The sequence below is a fragment of the Dipodomys spectabilis genome, unplaced genomic scaffold (genome assembly GCF_019054845.1).
Source record: "Dipodomys spectabilis isolate Male_0828 unplaced genomic scaffold, ASM1905484v1 ptg000095l, whole genome shotgun sequence".
In the NCBI taxonomy this organism is placed as follows: Eukaryota; Metazoa; Chordata; class Mammalia; order Rodentia; family Heteromyidae; genus Dipodomys; species Dipodomys spectabilis.
Window position 1 is genome coordinate 17964459 of NW_024870772.1, and position 24318 is coordinate 17988776.

Here is a 24318-nt window from a genome sequence, read left to right on the forward strand (position 1 = left end):
AATTAAGTAAAACTGGAAGAGGAGGTATAGCTCAAGTGGTAGCGCACTGGCCTTGAATTAAAAAACCAACCAAGAACATGAGGACCTGAGTTCAGGTCCCAGTATAGGCACAAATGGAAGGAAGAAAGGAAGGAAGGAAGGAAGGAGGGAGGGAGGGAGGGAGGGAGGGAGGGGGGAGAGGAGGGAGGGGAGGGAGGGGAGGGAGGGAAGAGGAGGAGAGAAGGGAGAAGAGGGGAGGGAAAAGGAAAAGGAAAAGGAAAGGGTATCTTGAGAAACAATAACAAAACTGGGTGCCAGTGGCTCACATCTGTAGTGGCTCACATCTGTAATCCTAGCTATTCAGAAGGCGGAGATCTGCGAATCATGGTTCAAAGTCAGTCTGGGCAAAGAAAGCTCATGAGACTCTTACTACCCAAAAGCTACCCAAAAGCTGGGAATGGCCCATGGCTCAAGTGATAGAGCACTAAACTTGTATATGTGGGGATCATAAGGGACAGGCCCCAAGCTGTGAGTTTCAAGCCTCAATACCAGCACAAAAAAGGGTGGTGGCTGGGTGTGTGTGTATGGGGGGGGGGGGGGGGGGGGTAACAGGTAACAGAGAATAACAGATTCATATGCAATTCAAATCTCATTTAAAAAATAATATTCTGCTGAGTGTAGTGGTGTATCTAGGTAATTCCAGCTACTCAGAGGTGGAGGTAGAAGGACGGGCCAACCTGTGCCAAGTTAACTGTAGACTCAATATGAAAAACAAAATAGCAAAAAGACTGGGGTCATGGCTCAAGTGGCAGGACATTTGAGAACCTGAGAATCCTTAGTATGCTCCCCCAAAAAACATATAGTATTCTTTAGAAAGAATAATGATTGGATACTTTTCAACCTAGCATATATATACAATGGAATGTGATTCAACAATTAAAGCAAATGAAGTACTGAGACATGGCACAACATAGATGAACCTTGAAAACATTATGCTAAAGTGAAAGAAGATAGCCACGATAAGATTATGTTTTATATAATTCCATTTATAGAAAATGCACAGAGCGACTGGGAAGGTGGCTCAGTGGTAGAGCACTTGCCTTGCATGCATGAGGCCCTGGGTTCGATTCCTCAGCACCACATAAACAGAAAAAAGCCAGAAGTGGCACTGTGGCTCAAGTGGTAGAGCACTAGCCTTGAGCTGAAGAGCAGAGGGACATCACCCAGGCCCAGAGTTCAGGCCCCACGACTGGACCCAAAAAAAAAAAAAAAAAGCAAAGAATGGACAAATTCCCAGAGATAGAAAGAAGAACGGGACTTCCCAAGGTATTCAAAAAGGAGAAGAAATAGTATATGACCTTCAATGATGTAGAATTCTTCTGGTGATAACAAAATGTTCTAAACTTGACTACAATGACCTAACTTTGTGTAGAGACTAACCGGAGAAGGAAAAAAAACAAAACACTGAATTGTACATTTTTAACAGATGAGTTGGGGCTGAAGATATAGCTCAGTGATATAGTGTTAACCTGGTATATACAAATCCCAAGGTTCAAGCCCCAGGCCCACATGTACATAGATACACACAAAGCTTAGATGCATATATATGTATATACACATATGTATACTCACAATATATATATAATCACAATAAACTGTTTTTTTAAAAATGCATGTCTATGAATATGTATGTCTTTTAAGCCTAGCTTCCAAATGTAAGTGAAAATATAAGATATTTAGCTTTTTGAGATTGGCTTATCTTGGTGAAGATTAAGTTCTCCTATTCCATTCATTTTCCTGCAAATGACATTTCATTTTTCTTTGTGGCTATGTATACTCTACTGTGTATGACCCTGTGGATATGTACATGCATGCACACACATACACAGTATTCTTCTATCCATTCACCTGATGTTGGATACCTCAGCTGATTCCAGAGTTTGACTATTGTGAAGAATGCTACAATGAACATAAGCACTCAGTACCTTAAGTATTGATTTATTGTCCTTCAGACCTATGACAAATATTGCTATGGTAGGCCATACGGTAGGTCTATTTTCTGTTTTTGAGACACCTCTATGCTGATTTCTATAGTCATTGTACTAGTTCACATTCCCACCAACAATACCATTTTTATGTATAATTTCTCAGTCTACAATATGTAATTCCATTCTCAAAATACAACCACAAAGAACTACCTTCATGACCCAAGGAATCTCCTAAGAAACAAGAAAACGATGTACAAGTTAGGATTTGTAATTTTATTTAATTAATTAATTTTTTTGCCAGTCTTGAGGCACTGTCCCTGAGCTTCTTTCGCTCAAGGCTAGCACTCTACCACTTGAGCCACAGCGCCATTTCCAGCTTTTTCTGTGTATGTGGTACTGAACCCAGGACTTCAAGGATACTGGGCAAGCACTTTACCACTAAGCCACATTCCCAGCCTGAATTTATAAATTTTTAAATATGCTATTTACAATTTCAATAATTATTTTAAAAAGTAGTGTAATTTCTTTGACCATGATTATCATCGTCTAACTGCATAACAGTAAGCCTGGCATGCATCACTACAAGATTATATGGTATCCTTAGTGAAAGTCAAAACTAGGTTCAGGTTATGGCTCTATTTACTTTTATTTTTTCAACTAGCTTTTGATTTCGGACAAGTCACTTCTTTATTAGGTATGTTTCCTCATCATAAAGTGAAGATAATAGTATTTGCTTCACATGGCAAATATTTGTGAAATCCTTGTAATAATTTCACAAAACTAAGCTTGATTTTGTCCAACAAAAATAAACACCTAAAAAAAAGCACACATACATGCTGATGTTAAGCTAACAACACTCTTTCCAAAGACAAAAATACATAAATAACCTCTCTAAGATAAACTAAGTGCATCATATATAGTAAAAGTACTGCTTTGGGAAATGGATGGACCTAGAACTAATCATGATAAGTAAAGTAAGCCAAGCTTAGAAAGAAAACACTACATGTTTTCTCTCATTATGTGGAAGCTAGAGCTAAAATATACCTGGACATGATAATCTACACAAAACTCAAAACATTCAAAGTGTCAGACTAAAAAGGGATACCCTTAGGGGAAGAACACAAAGGTATAACTTCTCTGAACATTTAAAATACAATTTATTGAAACTAATTCCAGGAAATGGAAATATGGGTTGTATTGTTATTGGTGGTGGTGGTAATGTTTGTTTTATATTTGGGGTTGGCTTTTTTGGGGGGAGGTGGGTAGAGAGGAAGCACAGAAAGGGAGGAAAGAAGAGTAAACAAATGTAGGCATGATATTCTATATTCAATATGTGAAAAATGACCTATGTAAGTTGTGGACAGGGATGGAAGGGGAAAACTGGGAGGAAATGAAGGAAGGAAGGGGTGACACCCAAAAGAAGAAATGTACTCATTACCTGAATTTATGATCTGTGACCGCTTTACACAACTTTAAGGCTATGCGTACACATATAAATGTGGAACCGTAAAGTGACATGTATTTCTCATGGTGGAGAGTGTGCAAGTCACTGCACTAGAGCATTCCAGAGAGTATCTTACAGCCCCAGCCTCTGTTGTCACATTCTGTTTATCAAATCTCACCTAGGATCTTTCATCTAAGAGAATGGCATAGCAAACATTTTCAAGCCTTAATATATACATAAACCTTCTTCTTAAAATAAGTTCAAAACACTTTCTCTTTTCTACTGTCTCTATTAATATATTTTTAGTTGGGACCAGAAATGTTTCCCTTCAAACATTTTTCTCCCTAATGGAAGCTCATCTTGATTTTAAGACAAGTTAATCCAAATTAAGACAAGTTAATTACCCTTTGTGGATTTTTTTTAATTCTGTCAACTCAATGGACAATAAAAAAGTTAAGAAACTATAGCAAGTCAATTTTATTATTTGCAGTAACTGTTTTTACAATACAAAACATTAAAATTGCCAACTAAAGTTTAATTTTAGAATTAAGTTTATTTCAAAAACTAAGTCAACCACATTAGGCATTTTTTAAACTTACTACTCAAATATTTTTCCTAGTATGAGTCTCTCCAACACTTAACACTATTTCTCCCACATCATACTGCTCATATAATCTGTTTAAAATAAAATTATAAAATCCCCAACACCGGGGCTGGGAAGGTAGCTCAGTGGTAGAGCGCTTGCCTTGCATGTTTGAGGCCCTGGGTTCGATTCCTCAGCACCACATAAGCAAAAAGAAAAAAGCCGGAAGTGGTGTTGTGGCTCAAGTGGTAGAGCGCTAGCCTTGAGCTGAAGAGCTGAGGGACAGTGCCCAGGCCCAGAGTTCAGGCCTCACGACCTGATCCCCCCCAAAAAAAATAAATCCCCAAAACCCTATAGACAGGGAACTTCAGTATCTCCTGTCTTTTATTCACATTCTGAAGATTACAATTTGCATATCATGCATAAATTCAAGAACAGCTGATTTAGAAATTCTCTAATTCCCCTGAAGATAATAAAATCTAGGTCTAGAGAAGGCAAGCACTTCCTCACACACTTGGGACTGAAATGTATTACAATACTGCTGAAATCAATTCATCTGCTTGAAGAAATTGCCCACAATCACAAATACTAATTACAGGAATTAAAATTTAGTATGTTAACTATAACTTTTTAAAGTAATTTAAAGTAATTTCTTAAGGCAGTTGCTGCTACTCTCATTTTAAAGAAAACAAGTTGAAGCCCCAAAGTATTCCTTGTCACATCATTAAAGCTAAGGATAAGATTTATGCTCAAGGGGCTGGGAAGGTGGCTCAGCAGTACAGTGCTTGCCTTGCATGTCTGAGGCCTGGGTTCGATTCCTCAGAATCACATAAGCAAAAAGAAAAATGCCAGAAGTGGTGCTGTGGCTCAAGTTGTAGAGTGCTAGCCTTGAGCTGAAAAGCTGAGGGACAGTGCCCAGGCCCAGAGTTCAGGTCCCACGACTGGACCCTTCCCCCCAAAAAAGAGGTTTATGCTCAATAAATTAACTGGTATGTGTACACATACCTTCAAATGTTTCGTTTTTTATTTCAGTCGTCTCTCTTATTTCTAAAACTAATTTTCTGTTACATATGAAAGATTATAATAGTTATTAAAATCCAGCTTGAAGTTCTCATACCTGATGTTCATCCTCCATGACGTTACTAGTGAATTCAAATACAAGGTCGTTCTGTTGGACAACAGCAGCCATAATAAAACATTCCCTTTAGATCCACATGGAACAATCCAAACAGATTCAAGAATGTAGCCAGTAGAGTCCAGAAACAAGTTCGGGAGAAAAAATCCCTCAGGCAAGTCTGTAAAATTACAGGCTACCCACGTTTCTTTAGAGAAGATAGTTCAAAGTTTCTTGATTCATTGATTCTAAGCAAACCGAGGCAGTACTTCTGAAATTATTCTTCTGTCAACTTTCTTGGCCTGAAAAACAAATGTTTGTTCTTTAAAATACAACAACTGATTCAGAGCACAGTGTATATCAAGTGTTTTGTTGATTAAGATGAACATGACAAATTTTTAACACTCTTATTTTTTGTTGTTGTTTCTAGACCTACTTTCTTTGAAGATTTCATTTCTGCTAAGATAAAATCTTCCCTTCATTACTAAAAATGAAGTAATTCCAGTCACTTACTATCCTCATTTAACTTGCGTTAAATGCTGAATAGTATAAAAACAAGTATATAGCAAGAGTAATGGGGCTTGGTACCCTCAATAAAGGACATAAACTATTTACTTCTTTCCACTAAAGGAAATTGCTTCTATGAATTATTTCATAAGGTATACTTTTGCCTTTAATTGAAACATTCAGAGACCATCACTGTTAGGCACACACTCACACACACACACACGCACAGGCACACACGCGCACACACACTTTGAATGTAGTAATTTCAACTTTACTATTTTATAAGCTTTAAAAATAATCAGAATTAAAACCTTCCCTTTTAGTTCTTTAAAAAGCTTCAGGTAAGTAAAATACTTTGTTACCATGTTTAAGCTGTCTTCAGTAGGTTCTTTTTTAAATGCACTGAAATGTATCCTTATCTCCAGCACAGGGCTTGCAAGCAACAGGAAGGAAACAGCCCTTGACCACGTCATGGCAAATTAGAACATGCAAAGAACTGCACTTTACAATGGTATAAAAACAGAAATGAGACTAAAGAGCAAAAACAATTTCACAACGGAAAAAAGAAATGCTTTAAAAATGACGATCAAAGATGTTTGTATATTGAGAAAGAAAGACAAAGGCTAGAGAAACAGAGAGAAAGAAACTAACAAGGTAAACAGAGCTTAAACCCAGCTACTACCAGCTGGGTTTCTTAATTTCAAGAAAACAAATTCTCTAAGTAATCTAGGTTCTAGGGACCACATAGTTAGGGATCACATAGATGACTGTGATTTCTACAACTGAAAACAAAACAACATGAAGGTAAAGCCTTCAATTCAGGTTCCAATCCAATGGTTTTTCTACTCTAACTGACTTCACCTATCTAAGAGCAAATTCAACTTCAGTAGTATTTTTAGCGTATTTCAGGCTTTTTTGTTGTTGTTTTTAAACAATGTACCATTATCTATAAGAAAATATATTTTGTTTTAAATTGAGCACACATATTTAAGTATAAGACATATATTTGGTACTGGACAAATATTACTTGTATTATCCTTTCCCTTAAATTATTACATTTCTTTTATAGTAGGCCTGCCTTCTGTTTTTCCTTCTTAACTTGTTATGCTCATTCCTGGAAACCTCCTCTAATCTCTAAACACTCAATCATATCATATCCTTCCTTCCTTCTTTTCCTTCCTTTCTTCCTTCCTTCCTTTTTCTATATTGTTTTCTTTAGGGGAGAGGAGATGCTGGTTCTGGGGCTTGAACTCAAAGCCTGGGTGCTGTCACTTAGATTTTTCAGATCAAGGCTGCTGCTCTACCACTGAGCCACAGCTCCATTTCTGGGGGGTGGTGGGGGTGGTGAGATAAGTCTCATAGACTTTTCTGCCTGGGCTGGCTTTGAACTGTGATCCTCAGATCTCAGCCTCCTGAGTGCCTGGCTAAAAGTTCACTTTTTCTTTTCCATTATAACCATGTACTTTTTCTCACTAACACTTCCATACTGCTACTGTGCTTTATGCTTTAGTAAAAGTCTCTGGAAGATTTCAAACAATAAGGACAACCAATCAACAGATCCATTCCTCACGGCACATGCTAACAATCAATGTTAATGAAACAGCTAGAATGGTTCCCCACAATCACTAAGCCTTTTGCTGAGGTAGGAAAAGAATAACTAGGGCACATAACTCTTACTAACGTATACTGTAGAAGTTCAAAGCTGAAAATATGTAAGTAAAGCATTTTATTGGTTTCATCAGTTTTGAAATGGCCTGTTGTCTTTCCTGTTCCTCTTCCTCTTCTCTAGTTATAGACCCTATGATATTAAGGTGGTTCTTGGAAATAAATTTTCTGATTCCTAACACAGAGATACCATCTCTATATGTCAGGGTTATTTAAGTAACATAGTCTAGGCATATCAAAAGTTTTTAGTAACAGACAAGACAATCTAGATCAATGAGTCAATTTTTCACTGAAAAAACTAAGATGTCCAAGATCTCAGAGTCTGTAGTAAGCACAACAGACCCAGTAATCCTACAAGGTAAACCAGAAGGCTGAGACGTGAGGATTATGGTTCAAAGCTAGCCTTGGCAACAAACTCTGTGAGAACCTTACCTCTAACTAACCACCAGAAAACCAGAAGTAGAGCTGTAACTCAAAGCAATATAGTGCTACCCTTGAACAAAATACCTCAGGGACAATACCCAGGCCTTGAGTTCAAGCCCCACAACCAACAATCAATCAACCAACCAATTGAGTTCTAATTTCCTAAATCAAAACTCTATTACTATAATTCAGTCCTGCTTCCAAATCTAACCACATATGTCAATGTTAATGGGGAAAACCCTATCTAGTTTAGCTCCAAATCTAGTCAATAAACTATTAGAACAAGACCACCTTAGACACAGCATGTCTAAAACATCCAAACCTTATCACCATGTTTCTTCAAATTTGCTCTAGTATGGAAATATATAGGAACTAAAGCCTTCCAGGAAACAAAAGCACCCATAATATCTTAATACACTTTAAGATCCTCAGAAATTGTCTGTAATTTGCTGCACTTGTAGGGAAAAAGCAGGATACTGAGTTTCAAGACCAGCCTAGACTACAAATGAAGACTAACTCTAAATCAAATACTAAAGCAGAAATAACATAGAAAGATCTCACTGTTTAAATTATCCATTACTGAGTTACATATGATATTCAAGTGCACCCTGATGCATTTAATAGCACTTTATAGCATGTTTTTACAATACTGTAATGAAAAAATATGTATGAGTGGCACAGACACAGCAGCCAACTTTTTTGCATGGTTGAAAAGTAATCCAGTGGACCATCCACCAGATTAAAAACCCTCCCAGCCTGGCTCTTTCAACTAGGTCAGGACTGTATTCCCATTTGTTAGCGAGACGTGCCACCTTAAGGTAAAATAGTAAAGCAAAACAGGATCTAGAGTAAAAACAACTTGTATTCCAATCTTTTGCAATATGATCTTAAACAAGCTGACTTATGTAGTGTCTCAGTCTGACTTTCCATAAACAGGTGTAAAACTCAAGTTTTCTCACTCTGTAAATAGTACAACAAATAAAGTACAACAAATCTAGAGTTGTCAGGATTAGATAAATAATACATTTACAGCTGGGCACCTGTGGCTCACACCTGTAGATCCCAGCTACTCAGAGATCTGAGATCCTAGCTGAGATCTGAGAATCCCAGTTCAAAGCCAGACAGGGCAGGAAAAGTCCCTGAGACTCTTATCTCCAATTAACCAACAGAAAACTGGAAATGGTGCTGTAGCTCGAATGGTAGAGCACTCCCTTGAGCTGAAAAGCTCAAGGACCACACGTAGGCCCAGAGTTCAAGCCCCACGACCGACCAAAAACAACAACATGTGCAAGGCCCATGTGCAAATACATGTAGTTCAGTGTTAGAGCATGTACCTGGCATGCACTTTGCCTACCATGTACAGGTAAGTATTGGGTTTTATCCCCCAGTACAATAAAAAATTGAAACAGATTAAAGAAAAAGAGAAAAATACATGTGATGAATGCCTGGAAAATTGTACTCAATAAAAATTAGCTTAATTATAGTGCCCAGCACAGTGTGCAAGATGGGTAGCAGGTGCAGGTTAGGGACTAATTATTTCGTAAATCTCATTTCTGTGTTCCTGGACAGGAACACATAGGCTATTATCAACAAACTAGTGCTCAAAATTTAGCACGTTTTGGTAATTCCAATTGTGTCAAGGTTAGAACTTCACTCTAGTCTACAAGGCTTTGCTTCACAAAGTCCAATTTGGCCCCCATTCAATCAAAATGACTTACCAATTGTAAACACAAAACCCCAAATCATATTTCAGGCTACTGCTACCCAAAATTCAAGCCATTTTTGTAAAAAATATTTCAAATATTAACAAAAACATGACAGGCAAAATTTGCCTAAATTAATCCTTTACACAATGTTAGAGTTCCTGGGAAAGCAATTTTAAGATATAGGAATTTGGGGCCAGACACAACGGCTTAAGTCTGTAATCCTAGATACTTGGAAAGCATAGATCAGGGCATCAATGTTCAAGGCCAGACTGGGCATAAAAGTTCATGACCCTCCATCTCAGCCAGAGAGGGGAACTGATATTTTGGAGGGAACCACAATTACTGGGCACAACCAACAACAGACACCTGGTAGCCCCAGAGATATAAGGAAACAGAAATTGAAGAATAACAGTTTAGTACCTCTCAGGGCATAAAGTGAAACCTTGCTTCAAAGATAAATGCAGAGCCTATAATCCTAGCCACTCTGGAAACTGAGATCTAAGAATCACAATTCCAGGCCAGCTAACACAGGAAAGTCAGTGAGACTCAATCTCCAATTAACCACCAAAAAAGCTAGAAGTGGAGCTGTGGCACAAGTGGTAAAGCCCTAGCTTTGAGCTTTAACACCCAGGCCCATAGTTCAAGCCCTAATTTTAGTATAAAAATAAATAAATAAATAAATACTCTTTTCCTTGGGAAATTACTGTAGTATCAATTCACTATAATGAAAATCGACAAAGGAAACAAACAAAAATAGGGGGTGTAGATTAGGTAATTCTACATCAAAAAAGACAAAAATACACCAGGTAAGATCAATAGAGTGGTTGAATGACTATCCTAGCATTAATACACACTGTTTGTGTTTATGCGTATATACTAATGTTTGTAAGTAGCAATATCTAAAGAACTAGAATTCTGTAGTCTCAATATTTAGTGCCTAACAGAAAGTTTCTTCATAAGTGGTAACCTAATTAAGGCTTTCTTGAACATACGAACATTAAAAAAAAAAAAATCAAGAAAAAAATACAACAGAAATTTAAAGAGAATAAAAATAGATAAATTAAAAATGAGAAGTAATGAGGAGGCTACAATACTTGATAGAAATGTACTCATTATCTTGCCCATGTAATTGTAACCCCTCTGTACAGTATTTTCACAATAAAAAAAATGAGAAGTAATAAATCTAGAATTCTAGAGTAATAGACATACCACTTTTGGGTCTTACAGATCTGTTTGGTAGTTCTGGGATTTTAACTCTGGGCCTTGTCCTTGCTAGGCAGGCTGTCTATTACTTTAGCTAGACACTCAGCCCCTTTTTGCTTTCATTATTTTTCAAGTAGAGTCTCAAGATTTTTGACTTAGCCACCAAAAATAAATAATCCCTTATATAAGTCTCTATAGCAAAAGTATCCAATCACACTTCGGTACAACTACTAAGAATGTTTTTATATAGCATTTTATTCAACATATTGATACTTGGAATGGACTGCTTTCAACCACATATGTAGGACTATTAATCCCTTATATACGTCTTTATAGCAAAAGTATCCAACCACACTTCAGTACAACTACTAATTGAAATGTTTTTGTTTGTTTGTTTTTGGGTCCAGTCGTGGGCCCTGAACTCTGGGCCTGGGCGCTGTCCCTCAGCTCTTCAGCTCAAGGCTAGTGCTCTACTACTTGAGCCACAGCGTCACTTCCAGCTTTTTTTCTTTTTGCTTATGTGGTGCTGTGCTGGGAAATCGAACCCAGGGCCTCAGGCATGCAAGGCAAGCGCTCTACCACTGAGCCACCTTCCCAGCCCCTTGAAATGTTTTTATATAGCATTTTATTCAACATATTGATACTTGGAATGGATTGCTTTCAACCACATGTGTAGGAATAACTGCAGGAGAAAGCTATAAGTTTCTCTATAATTACTTTAAATCTTGGTTTTACTATTATTGCTGATTCACAACCTACATACCATCTTACTTTAGACATTTTGCCTAAAAAGTGAAAAGGGAATAGTTACGAGCCTTTTTATAAGGCGACTACAACTTAACTCATTAAACTTTCAAATAGTTTTTACTGGTATTTTTCTTTCAAGTTCCTATATGGAGTATTGTTGATTTTATATATATTTTAAAATGTGAATATGAAAATAAAACAAGAAAGACACCATAATGCAAACACAGTTAAGTAGCCAGACTTGAACTTCACCAAACAAAGATGGCGGCAGTCTCAATTCTTGCTGAGTAAGGGAGGAAAAAAAAGATACTAATTGGAAAATAAATTTCATGAGGCTATCTCAAAACTATGTACTAAGCCTGGCACTGGTGGCTCATGCCTGTAATCCTACCTACTCAGGAGACTGAGATCTAAGGATCAAAGCCAGCCTAGACAGGAACATCTAAAAAACTCTTCTCTCCAATAAACCACTCAGAAAACCAGAAGTGGAGCTCTGGCTCAAGTGGAAGAGCACTAGCCTTGAGCTGAAGAACTCAGGGACAGCGCCCAGGCCCAGGGTTCAAGACCCATGACCAACCAAAAAAAACTACAACAACAACAAAAAAATCCCATGTACTTTGTACACAAATAGATTTAAAAAGCACAGTATCACAAAGTAAACAAATCTTCCATTCAACATTCTCATAATTCAAAAAGACAATTGTTCTACACCTCCTCCAACCTTTCTGAATTTTTTCAAATATTGAAGGAATTTAAGAATGTAAAAATATGGACTCTGGTTAGATAGAGCTAAGCAAGTAGAGCATGGAAGATGGTAGCTAAGCATGCATGTAGAGCACTTGACTAGCATGGCCAAGTTCCTGGGACTGATCCTCAGCCTCAAGGGAAAAAAGAGGTCCTAAAATTCATATATGTACCATGTAGATACCCCACCAGTACCTCCAGCCTTTGGGAGGGAAAAATGTATTTAAAATTTTTTTGAGACAGGGTCTTTTGTAGGTAGACTAGAATGGTCTACATCCATGCTCACTGCTGCACTATTCATCACAGCCAAGTTATGGAAACAGCCCAGAGAGATGCCCTACAATGAATGAATGGATCAAGAAAATATGGTACAACCAACCCTACAAAAGATTCTTAAAGATGTCCTACACATAGAAAACCAACAAGACCACAATAAAGGCCAAGAAACCGCACCCAAACTGAGAGTCCAAGAACCATAGGAAGAACCCAGTTGCTGCAGCCCCCAAGAAAGTGGATAAAATGGCAGGAACTCCCAAATACCTCTCAGTCCTATCTCTCAACATTAACAGACGTAACTCTCCAATTAAGCGACATAAACTGTCTAGTTGGATTAAAAGGCAAGATCCTTCTATCTGCTGCCTTCAGGAGTCACATCTTGCCCATAAACACAAACACATTTTCCATGTGAAAGGCTGGAACAAAATCGACCAAGCAAATGGCCCCCATAAACAGGAGGGAGTTGCAATCCTAATATCAGATAAAATAGACTTCAAATTAAAATTAGTGAGAAGAGATAAAGAAGGTCACTACATATTGATTAAAGGATCTCTCCTTCAGGAGGATATTACAATTCTAAATATCTATTCACCAAACAATGGAGCACCCAAATTTATCCAAGAAATACTACTTTACCTCAAATCTCACATAGATCCGAAGACATTAATTGTTGGGGACTTTAACACACCACTATCCCCACTAGATAGATCAACTCGGCCAAAACTCAACAGAGAAGCCACAGATCTAAACAACTACATAGATCAACTAGATTTAACAGATATCTACCAAATATTTCACCCAGCAGCATCAGAATACGCATTTTTCTCAGCAACACATGGAACATTTTCTAAAATAGACCAAATTTTAGGCCACAAAGCAAACTTAACCAAATTCAGAAACATTGAAGTTATACCTTGCATTCTCTCAGACCACAAGGGAATAAAATTAGAGCTCAACACCAAAAGCCACCAAAGAAAATCCTGTTAACACACGGAGACTGAACAACATATTGCTGAATCACGAGTGGGTAATGGAAGAGATTAGAAAGAAAATTCAAATGTTCATGATATTTAACAAAAATGAACACACAAATTACCAGCTCCTCTGGGACACAGCAAAGGCAGTACTCAGGGGCAAGTTTATAGCTCTGAGTTCCTACATCAACAAATTGGAGAGATCTGAAACCAACAATTTAATGAGACACCTGAGCCTCCTTGAAAAAGAACAGCAATATAAACCCCAATCCAGTAGATGGAAAGAAATAATTAAAATTAAATCAGAATTAAATGATTTAGAATAAAAAAAAACATAGAATCAACAAAACAAAGAGTTGGTTCTTCGAAAAAATTGACAGACTCTTAGCAAATCTTATCAGAAAAAGAGAAGAGAACACCCCTAAATAAACTCAGAGATGAGAATGGAAACATCACCACAGAAACAACCAAGATTCAGAACATTATAAGGGAATACTTTTCAAAACTTTATGCTAATAAGTTTAAGAACTTGGCAGAAATGGACCTTTTCCTAGCAAATATTGACATGCCGAAACTAAACCAAGATGAGTTAAACCATCTTAACAGGCCCATATCAAGCATTGAAATAGAAACAGCAATTAGAGATCTCCCATCTAAGAAAAGCTCAGGACCAGATGGCTTTAAGCGGAATTCTACAAGGCCTTCAAAGCAGAGCTCACACCAATACTCCTCCAACTCTTCAATGAAATTGAAAGAGAAAGTTCACTATCGAACTCATTCTATGAAGCCATCATAACCCTCATCCCAAAACCAGGCAGATACTCATCAAAGAAAGAACTATAGACCCATTTCTTTGATGAACATTGATGCAAAACTTCCCCACAAAATTCTGGCCAATGGACTTCAACAATTCATACATAAAAGCATACACCTCGATCAAACAGGATTCATTTCAGGGATGCAAAGTTGGTTCAATATATGCAAATCAATTAATATAATTCATCACATCGAAGGAGCAAGGATAAGAACCACATGGTTATCTCAGTAGATGCAGAAAAAGCATTTGACAAGATCCAACACCCCTTTATGATGAAGGTTTTGGAAAAATTAGGAATCCATGGAACATTCCTCAATACAATAAAGGCTGTATATGACAAACCTACAGCCAGCATTATACTTAATGGTGAAAAACTAAAGCCATTTCCTCTTAACTCAGGAACAAGACAAGGATGTCCACTCTCCACTTCTCTTCAATCTAGTATTAGAATGCCTAGCTACAGCAATAAGACAAGATGCAAACATAAAGGGGATCCAAATAGGGAAAGAAGAAAAACTCTCCCTCTTTGCAGATGACATGATCTGGTATTTAAAGAATCCCATAGACTCCACTCCCAAATTACTCAAGCTGATTGAAAACTTTGGCAAAGTAGCAGGGTATAAAATTAACACTCAAAAATCAATGGCTTTTCTGTATGCCAACAATGAGAAAAGTGTGGCTGAAATTAGGAAAGCAACTCCATTCGTAATAGCCCCACAAAAAATAAAATACCTAGGAATTAAATTAACCAAAGAAGTGAAGGACCTCTATGATGAAAACTTTAAAAACTTGAAAAAGGAAATCAAAACAGAACTTAGAAAGTGGCAAAAACTTCCATGCTCCTGGATTGGAAAGATCAACATTGTGAAAATGGCAATATTTTCCAAGGCTTTCTACAAATTCAATGTGATACCTATCAATATTCCAACCTCATTCTTCAAGGAAATAGAAGAGACAATCCAAAAATTCATATGGAACAATAAGAGACCCCGAATAGCAAAAATGATCCTCAACAGAAAGAACAGTGCTGGAGGAATATCAATACCAAATTTCAAACTCTACTATAAAGCCATAGTAATCACAACAGCTTGGTACTGGCACAGAAACACATCTCAGGACCAATGGAATAGAATTGAAAACCCAGAAATGAACCTACAGACCTATAGCCATCTAATCTTCAATAAGGGAGCTAAATCAATAGAATGGAAGAAAGACAGCCTCTTCAGTAAATGGTGCTGGCAAAATTGGTTAACTACATGTAGAAAACTAAAGCTAGATCCTTATGTATCACCCTGCACCAGAATCAACTCCAAATGAATCAAAGACCTCTGAGTCAAAGGAGACACTCTGAAAATATTACAGGATGGAATAGGAGAAACCCTAGGTCTCCTTGGCACAGGCTGAAATTTTCTTAATAAAGACCCAGAAACACAACAAATCAAAGAAAGGTTGAACAAATGGGATTGCATGAAATTGCAGAGCTTCTGCATGGAAAGGACATAGCTAGCAAGATCAATAGAAAGCCCACGGCTTGGGAGAAGATCTTCACTAGCCATACAAGGGCCTCATATCTAAAATATACCTGGAACTCAAAAAATTAAATCCCCCTACAACAAATCTTCAAAGAAACAACTGCCCAATAAAATAAGTGGGCTAAAGACTTAAAGAGAAACTTTTCTGAAGACGAAAGAAGGATGGCCAATAGACACATGAAGAAATGCTCAACCTCTCTAGCCATAAAAGAAATGCAAATCAAAACAACATTGAAATACCACCTCACCCCAGTTAGAATGGCTAAAATCAAGAACTCTAATAACAACAGATGCTGGAGGGGATGTGGACAGAAGGGAACCTTACTGCATTGTTGGTGGGAGTGTAAACTTGTTCAACCACTTTAGAAAGTAGTATGGAGGTTCCTCAAAAGACTCCACATAGAGCTCCCTTATGACCCAGCAATCCCACTTTTGGGCATTTACCCAAAGGTTTACAAACAAGACCACATTAAAGCTACCAGCACGACTATGTTTATTGCAGCCTTATGTACCATAGCTAAGATATGGAACCAACCCAGGTGCCCCTCAGTAGATGAATGGATCAAGAAAATGTGGTATATACACACAATGGAATTCTATGCCTCCATCAGAATGACATTGCCCCATTTGTTAGGAAATGGAAAGACTTGGAAAAAATTATATTAAGTGAAGTAAGCCAGGCCCAGAGAAACATACATCCCATGGTTTCCGTTATTTGCAATAACTAGTATATGTCTGAGTCAAGCAGAAAAGGTCAGTTAAGTTGATGTTAGGGAAAAGAAGCCTAAGATATGTATTCAAATGTTTTTTTTTCTTTCATGCGATTGTTTCTAACACATTTATAAGATGATTTCTTTGTTGCTTTGTATGTCCCTCTCCCATGGTATAAAACCCCTGCTTTCACTGTATTTGATGTTGTTATAATTTGTGGAGGGGAAGGGAAAAAACAAATCGTTTAAATAGGGATACAGGTGGACCCATTGCAACAATAAGACATACAAGTATGTCGAAAATGAACTTTACAACTTTGGTGGGGGCGGGGGGGAGGGAGGGTCGTGGGGGGGGAGGGTCGTGGGGTGGAGGGGGGAGGATGGGATGGGAAGGGAAAACAAAGGAGGAGGCTACAATGCTTGATAAGAAATGTATTCATTATCTTGACCAAGTAATTGTAACCCCTCTGTACAGTATTTTCACAATAAAAAAAAGAAAATGTGGTACATATATACAAAGGGATTTTATTTATCAGAAAGAATATTATGTCACTTGCACAATAATGGATGGACCTAGGAAAAATTATGTTAAGTCAAGTAAGTTAGGCTCATAGAGACAAACAGCATGTTTTTCCTGGTATGTGGAAATTAGATCTAAAATACAGCCATATGTGATAACATATACAGTGTTACATGCATATACACACATAAACTGACTAAAGGATGATATACTTAGAAGAGAAGTCCAATGGTGTAACTCCACTGAACAATTTCAAATGAATAACAAGAAGCTAAAACATGTTCTGTGAGTTGGGGGGGACCACAGGAACAGAGAGAGGAAGGGTGAACAAATATAGTCATCATAATCAATGTACATTCTGTAAAAATTCAACTATGTAACTGGAGGGTAGGGATGGGATGGGCAATAGATGGTGTGACAATGATAAAGATGTACTGTCCTCATAATCTGATTTCTGGAAACCTCTTAATAAACTAACAACTACTAACTTAAAACAATTAACTAAAATCTAACTAAACAACTTAATAAAAATAAATGTTTTTAAATTCATTCTTTATTTTGGAGACAGGTTCTTCCTAGGTAGAGTGTTCTTAATATTCACTATGTGGTTCCAGGCTAGATTCATACTTTTTTTGGTACCAGTCCTGGAGCTTAAACTCAAGGTCTGGGCCCTGTCCCTGAACTTTTTTGCTCTAGGCTAGTGTTCTTATCACTTGAGCCACAGATCCACTTTCAGCTTTTTGATGGTTAACTGGGGATAATAGAGTCTCACAGGGTTTTTTTCCTGCCCAGGCTGGCTTCTAACTGTGATCCTTGGATCACAACTTTCTGAGTAGCTAGGAGACAGGAGTGAGTCACAGGTGCCTGACCCGGTTTAAAACACTTGATCCAAAACACTTGATCAGTCTTCTCTGGTGCTGGTATTACACTAACAAGCATGGCTACTTAAATTATGCTTTCTTTAAATTAAGCATTTTTCAATTGAGGTAGAGGATGCAGCCCAAAATGGAGTGAACTACCTGTAATTTCATAAAGACTATAGGTTCATATAGAATGGTAATAATCAGGAATCTCAAGGAAAGCTGTTGGATCAATAGATGGGAGCGGAGAAAGAGACAGAGAGGATTATTTTGATTAAAATACAATACATGCAAGTCTGAAATATCATGGTAAAATACCTTGGTACAATTAATACACATTAACAAAATAAGAATTACAGCAAAGTAACTGAAAGGAAAAAGCTTAGGGCTGGGTCAATGAGGATTACCAGGGTTGAAGTAATTTATCTACATGTATGAAAATAGAACAATGAAACTTTCTGAAATTGTTTTAAGAAGGGGAAGAGTTGGGTATGGGAGGGTGATACAGGGGAGAGTTTGATCGTAGAACTAAATGGAGGCTAATAAAAACATTTTTAAAAACACAGAGGTTTAATTTCATATAAATGAAGTATCAATTGACTCGGCATGCAAAGTCTCAGTCAAGTTTCTGATGACCTATTTGCAAGGCTCAAGCAAGTCTTTTCTGATGAAGCTACCTTAAGTTAGACCATACTAATTTAAAAAGAAATATCAGTATGATCAAACAAACAAGCTGACTTCTCCCTGCTTTTGCCTTTTTGCTGACACTCGTGAATGGGAACAGTTCCAGAACTCTTAAGGCAGGCTGCAATTACTCCCCAGACCTGAAATTCCAGTTCTTTCACATACTTCTCCACTTCCCATTATCAGCCACTAAGGCCTCCCTGGTATCAGATTACACTCAGGCAGCATTTATAGCACCTGGTAAAACAGCAGAGCAGAAAGAATATCTAAACCTGTTCATACCTGTGGTCTCAAAATTAACTATTTTCTAAGCACGTTCTGAAAACAAGAGAATTTCAAAGTAAAAGTGAAATATTCAACAGTACTCAGATGCTGTTTTAAATCTAGTTGTGAAAAAAATTAACTACTTTCCTTTCTCAAAAAGGCTAAAAGTTAAAACTATCAAAATATCATTGATTGGGGTTTTCATTACGCAAATTAACTGGCTACAGGAAATGTATTTCCTCTAGTACCCAAATTATGAACAGTAACAAAACAACAACAAAAGAAAAACAACAAAGGGGGCTGGGAAGGTGGCTCAGTGGTAGAGCCCTTGCCACACATGCCCTGGGTTCGATTCCTCAGCACCACATAAGCAAGAAGAAAAAAGCCGGAAGTGGCGCTGTGACTCAAGTGGTAGAGCGCTAGCCTTGAGCTGAAGAGCTGAGGGACAGCGCCCAGGCCCAGAGTTCAGGCCCTATGACCGGACCAAAAAAAAAACAAAAAACAAAAACAAAAAAAACGACCTAGCCAAGACACACATATTCAAAAATGTCCTTATCAGCAAAACCTGTTCAGGCAGTTCAAAATGCTTCTCTCTGCAGCAAACAAGAATTAACTTGCAAGGAAACTGTGTTTCATTTTTGTGGTTTATTATTTCCCTGGTTCATATTTTCACTTTAGAAACATTAGGCCCTAATGAAATGGTTTTTCTCATCTGAGACAATAGCAGATTTTTTTTTCTGTTTTCTTTTTCTGGTCTGTCAAGGGGCTTGAACTCTGGGCTGGACACTGTCCCTGAGCTCTTCAGCTCAAGGCTGAGCACTTGAGCCACAGAGCCACTTCAGTTTTCTGGTGGCTAATTGGAGATAAGAATCTCATGGACTTTCCTTGTCTGGGAGGGCTCTGAAAAGTGATCCTCAGAACTCAGCCTCCTAAGTAGATAGGATTACTGGCATGAGCCACTGGCACCTAGCAATAGCAGATTTTAAGAAATCACTGAGGCTCTGGCATTGACAATGACAAAAAAAACAGAAATTTTGCTTAAAAGTACTAGAACAAATGAGGTTAATCCCAGAAGTCAAGGGTTCCAGGATAGCCTAGGCTATATATAGTAAGATCCTATCTCCACTTCTATCTCTATCTTACACTGCCTAGTTGTTAAGTGGTAGAAATTATTCTATCATAAGAAGCACCAGTTTTATAAAAACACAAACTATCAGCTGAAAGCAAAATTTTAATGATCATGTAAATCACTAATGGTCATGAATTGCTGAATTGACAAGACAAGAACCACCACACCGCTGCTGGAGATGTTCACTACCACACCCAGCTGGAGAAGTTCACCAACATGAATACATGGTTATCATACTTTATATTTAAAACTAACCAACAGTTCCACTACCATTAGGAAAAGCTCCAAACCCAGTAGTAGCACTTATATGACTCTTCAATGATGTGGCAAAGGTATTAGGAAATTGCACTCAAGAGTTTCAAGACAGGATATAGGAGTACCTAGACTAGAAAAATGAACAAGATCAAGATTAAACATATACCTATTAAACTCCAATCATCAGGATAGTGAAGTATTGGTGAAAGACAAGCAGATAAATGGAACAGAGTAAGAGTCCAGAAATAGACGGACATAAATACTTTTGATAAAGAAGCAAAGCAATACAATGAAGAAAAGACAGTCTTTTCAACAAATAGTGATGAAAAAAAAATAGGACATCCCACATGCAGGAAAAAAAATGAATCAAAGTCAGGAAGGATGGCCCACACCTTTATTCCAGCTAATTGGGAAGTGACAATTTATATGGCAGAGGCCATCCAGGGTACAGAATTAGCAAGACCCTCACAGAAACCAATAAAACTAGGCATGATGGTGAATGCTTTCATCCCAGCTACATGTTAGGCATTAATAAGAAGTCTGGACAAGCCCTAGGTGAAAAAAAAAGTCTATTTGTAGTATTAAGCAAAAAGGCCTGAGAGCATGGTTCAAGTGGTAGAGCAGTTGCTTGGAGCTCAAACCCCCAGCATTACAACAACAACAACAAAACTAGACAGACTTTACACACTTGGCAAACAAACTCAAAATGGGTAATAGACCTGAATATAGTAAGTAAGCCTCTTAAAACTCCCAAAACATAATAGAAAATCTAGAAGACCATGAGTTTGATGATGACAGACATGACACAAAGGTGGAATCCATGAAAGAATCAATAAACTTAACTTTATTAAAATTAAAATTCTTCTGCTATATGAAAGACAATGTCAAAAGATGAGCAAACAGGCTAGAAACTGAGAAAAAATATTTGCAAAAGACACACCTAAGGGAATGTTATCCAAAATAATTTCCTAAAGCTTACAAGAATTAAAACTAAATAAAATAACATAATTTTAAGAAGTCCTAAGACCTTACTTAACAGACGACTTCACCAAGGAAGAAAAGCATATGAAAAATATTTAACAAGCATATGAGAAATGCTTTACATCATACGTCACTTCAGAAATGAAAATTAAAATGACAATGAGATACCACTATATACCTTTTACCAAGGCTCAAATCTAGGGCCCTGACACACTGATAACCAAATATTAGCAATGAGATAGAGCAATAGAACTCTCATTCATTGCCAGTTGGAATGAAACATGGAACAAGCCACTCTGGAAGGGAGTTTGTCAATATCTTACAAAATTAAACATAATTCTAGGCACCAGTGGCTCATGCCTGTAATCTTTGCTACTCAAGAGGCTCTGAGAATCAAGGGTCAAAGCCAGCCTGAGCAGTGAAGTCCTTAAGATTCTTATTTCTAAGTAACTACAAAAAGCCAAGAGTGGAGTTGTGACTCAAGTGGTAGAGCCTTTAGCACAAAAGTTCAGGGACAGTGCCCAGGCCCTAAATTCAAGCTCTAGGGTTAGCATGCATACACATGCACACACACACACCCCTCAAAATAGTTATTATTTACCCAAAGTGGAAACATACACCCATACAAATAACTGCACACAAATATACAAACTTCATTCATATTGCCAAAATTTAGAACATATTATAGTCCCAGATATTACAGAAGTGGAGGAAGGAGGAGCAAAGTTAAAGGCCAGCCTAGCAAAATTAGCAATTAAGACCCTATTTGAAAACAATTACAAGTGCCAAGGGAGTTTGGGGGTGGAGGCATGGCGCAGGTGGCAGGTCACCTGCCAGTGAGTGAAAAGGTATCAGATAGCAAGTTTGAGTTCTGGTCTTGGACAGAGAAAAAAAAGGCCGAGGTCTAGTACCATCAAAAGAAGACATCCTTCAAGACAAACACTGGTACATCTGGAGAATAGAAGATAATTTACCACTAAAGAGAAATGAACTATTAAGCTCAGAAAGATGTAAAGGGACCTTATATATTCATAAGTGAAACTTGCTCAGACCTACCTTCAGTAGTGATGATGTGTCAGTGTCTGTTCATAAATCATAACTGACATACCAGTTAATTACTAAAAATAGGGGAGTCTATGCATATGAGGGTATAAGGGGCTCATAGGAAGTATCTGTACTTTAAATTTGTTGTAAGTCTAGAACTGCTTTTAAAAAGCTTTATTTTGTTGTTTCTCCTGGGGGTAGGGAGGCAGGAGGGGGAGAGAGAGAGTTCATTGGCTATGGTTACAAATCTGTAATCACAGCACCGGAAAAGATGAGATAGGAGGGCTGTAAATTCAACCTAACCTGGGCTATTTATCAAGTTCAAGGCCAGCTTACGCCACAAGACCCTATGGAAAAAAAGTAAAAAACTTACTCTACACTTGTAAAGTATACTTCAAACTGTATTGTACTAGTTTTCTATTACTATAACAAATATCAGTGGTAAATCAACATTTTAAGGAGAAAAGGTCTATCTGGCTTACAGTTTCAAGCCCATGGTCATTTGTCCCTATTGTCTCTGGACTGGACCTGCGGTGAGGTGGCACACTGTGGTGGGGAGGGCACGGTAAAGCAGCATGTATACCTGGAGGAGGGGTCAGGGCCCCAGTATCTCCTTCAGGCACATTTTGACCTAACTTTCTCCTACTATGTTCCATCTCCTGGAGGATCCAACAGTGACACAGTATGGACACCAAGCCTTTAACATGTGAGCATTCAAGATTCAAACTACAGCATTATTTCAAAATCACAGGTTCCAGCATATCTGTGTATTTTTTTAGTCCCATGAGCCACCCTCATCTTCCATGATTAAAGAAGCCTCATCTAAAGAACTCATTATTGCCAAGAACAATCTAGACCCTTCTACATATTCTTTGATGATCATAAACTTTTATTTCTGTGATATTTTAAGATCTTCTTCCAAGTCTTACAGCAACCAAACTTAAGCATATAAAATCTAAGAATATAGAACATTTCCATTTTTCTCTCAAGTTGTGACTCAATGTGAAACATAAAGATACATTAAACACAAAACTATCTTGTACACCATGTGTAAGAAGACCTCAAACAAGATATTGTTGTTATAGTAGGCCCTGTTATTCTTTTAAATAGGAAAATATTTTTTATAAGTTTAGATCTAATAAACTTACTTTGTTATTTCAGAATGGGATTCCTCTTGGAATCATCATCCTGCTGGTACTCACCTAAGTTTCTAAACTCAATGAAACCAAAAAACAAGTAGAAAAACCATAGATGGAAAATGAGAAAGTCTAGAACCTTATTAATAAGCTTAGTGTTTTTAAGAGATACACTTACAATGTTAACGCTTCATATTATAAATTATACAAGTAACTTCATATTTCCTATTCTACAAACTTTAGATAGAATCTAACTTTAAGTAATTTGAAGATCTAAAAATATAGTGCTAGGCGCCAGTGGCTCACACATATAATCCTATCTACTCAGGAGGCTGAGATCTGAGGATCATGGTTCAAGGCAGCCCTGGCAGGTAAACTATTCAGATAAAGCCAGAAGTGGCACCTCAGCTCAAGGAGTAGAATGCTAGCATGGAACAAAAAACACAGCTCAAAGACAGCTCCCAGGCCCAGAGTTCAAGTCCCAGGACAGATTAAAAAAAAAACAATAATAATAATAATGAAAAAGTAAAATAACCTGGCGCCAATGGCTCATGCCTGTAATTCTACTACATAGGAGGCTGAGAGCTGAGGATTACAGGCTGGATGTCAAAGTCCAGGAGACTCTAATCTCCAATTAACTACGAGCAAATTGAAAGTGGTACTATAGCTCAAAGTGGTAGAGCACTAGACTTGAGCAAAAGAGCTCAGGGACAGCACGCAGGCCCTGGTTCAAGCCCCACAACCAACAAAAAAATAATACAAATTAATTAAATATATAAGGTAGTCTCATTTTTAGGCCTTCTGTCTTTAATAATGTAATTTCTCAATTTTTAAATCATTTGAATTCATTTCAGTTATTGCTAACTCAAGTACATCAATTACCCTGACATAAAATTTCTTGAAAGCTGGGAAGGTGGTTCAGTGGTAGAGCGCTTGCCTTGCATGCATGAGGCTCTGGGTTCGATTCCTTTAGCACCACATAAGCAGGAAAAAAAAAAGCTGGAAGTGGCGCTGTGGCTCAAGTGGTAGAGCG

General features: G+C 37.6%; 1 protein-coding gene across 3 annotated transcripts in view; it reads right to left on the bottom strand.

Annotated features, from left to right (window-relative positions):
• Elf1 (E74 like ETS transcription factor 1) overlaps positions 1-24318 on the bottom strand; it is a 94756-nt gene that overhangs the window by 31416 nt on the left and 39022 nt on the right. For 2 of the 3 annotated variants that reach the window (XM_042685742.1, XM_042685741.1), the window contains exon 2: positions 5112-5410. In XM_042685742.1, coding sequence (XP_042541676.1) covers positions 5112-5183 — 72 coding nt within the window. In that variant the 5' untranslated portion in view covers positions 5184-5410. Of the gene's footprint in view, positions 1-5111; positions 5411-5977; positions 6012-24318 lie in introns of those variants that run through there. The other variant, XM_042685743.1, reaches the window with a different exon arrangement.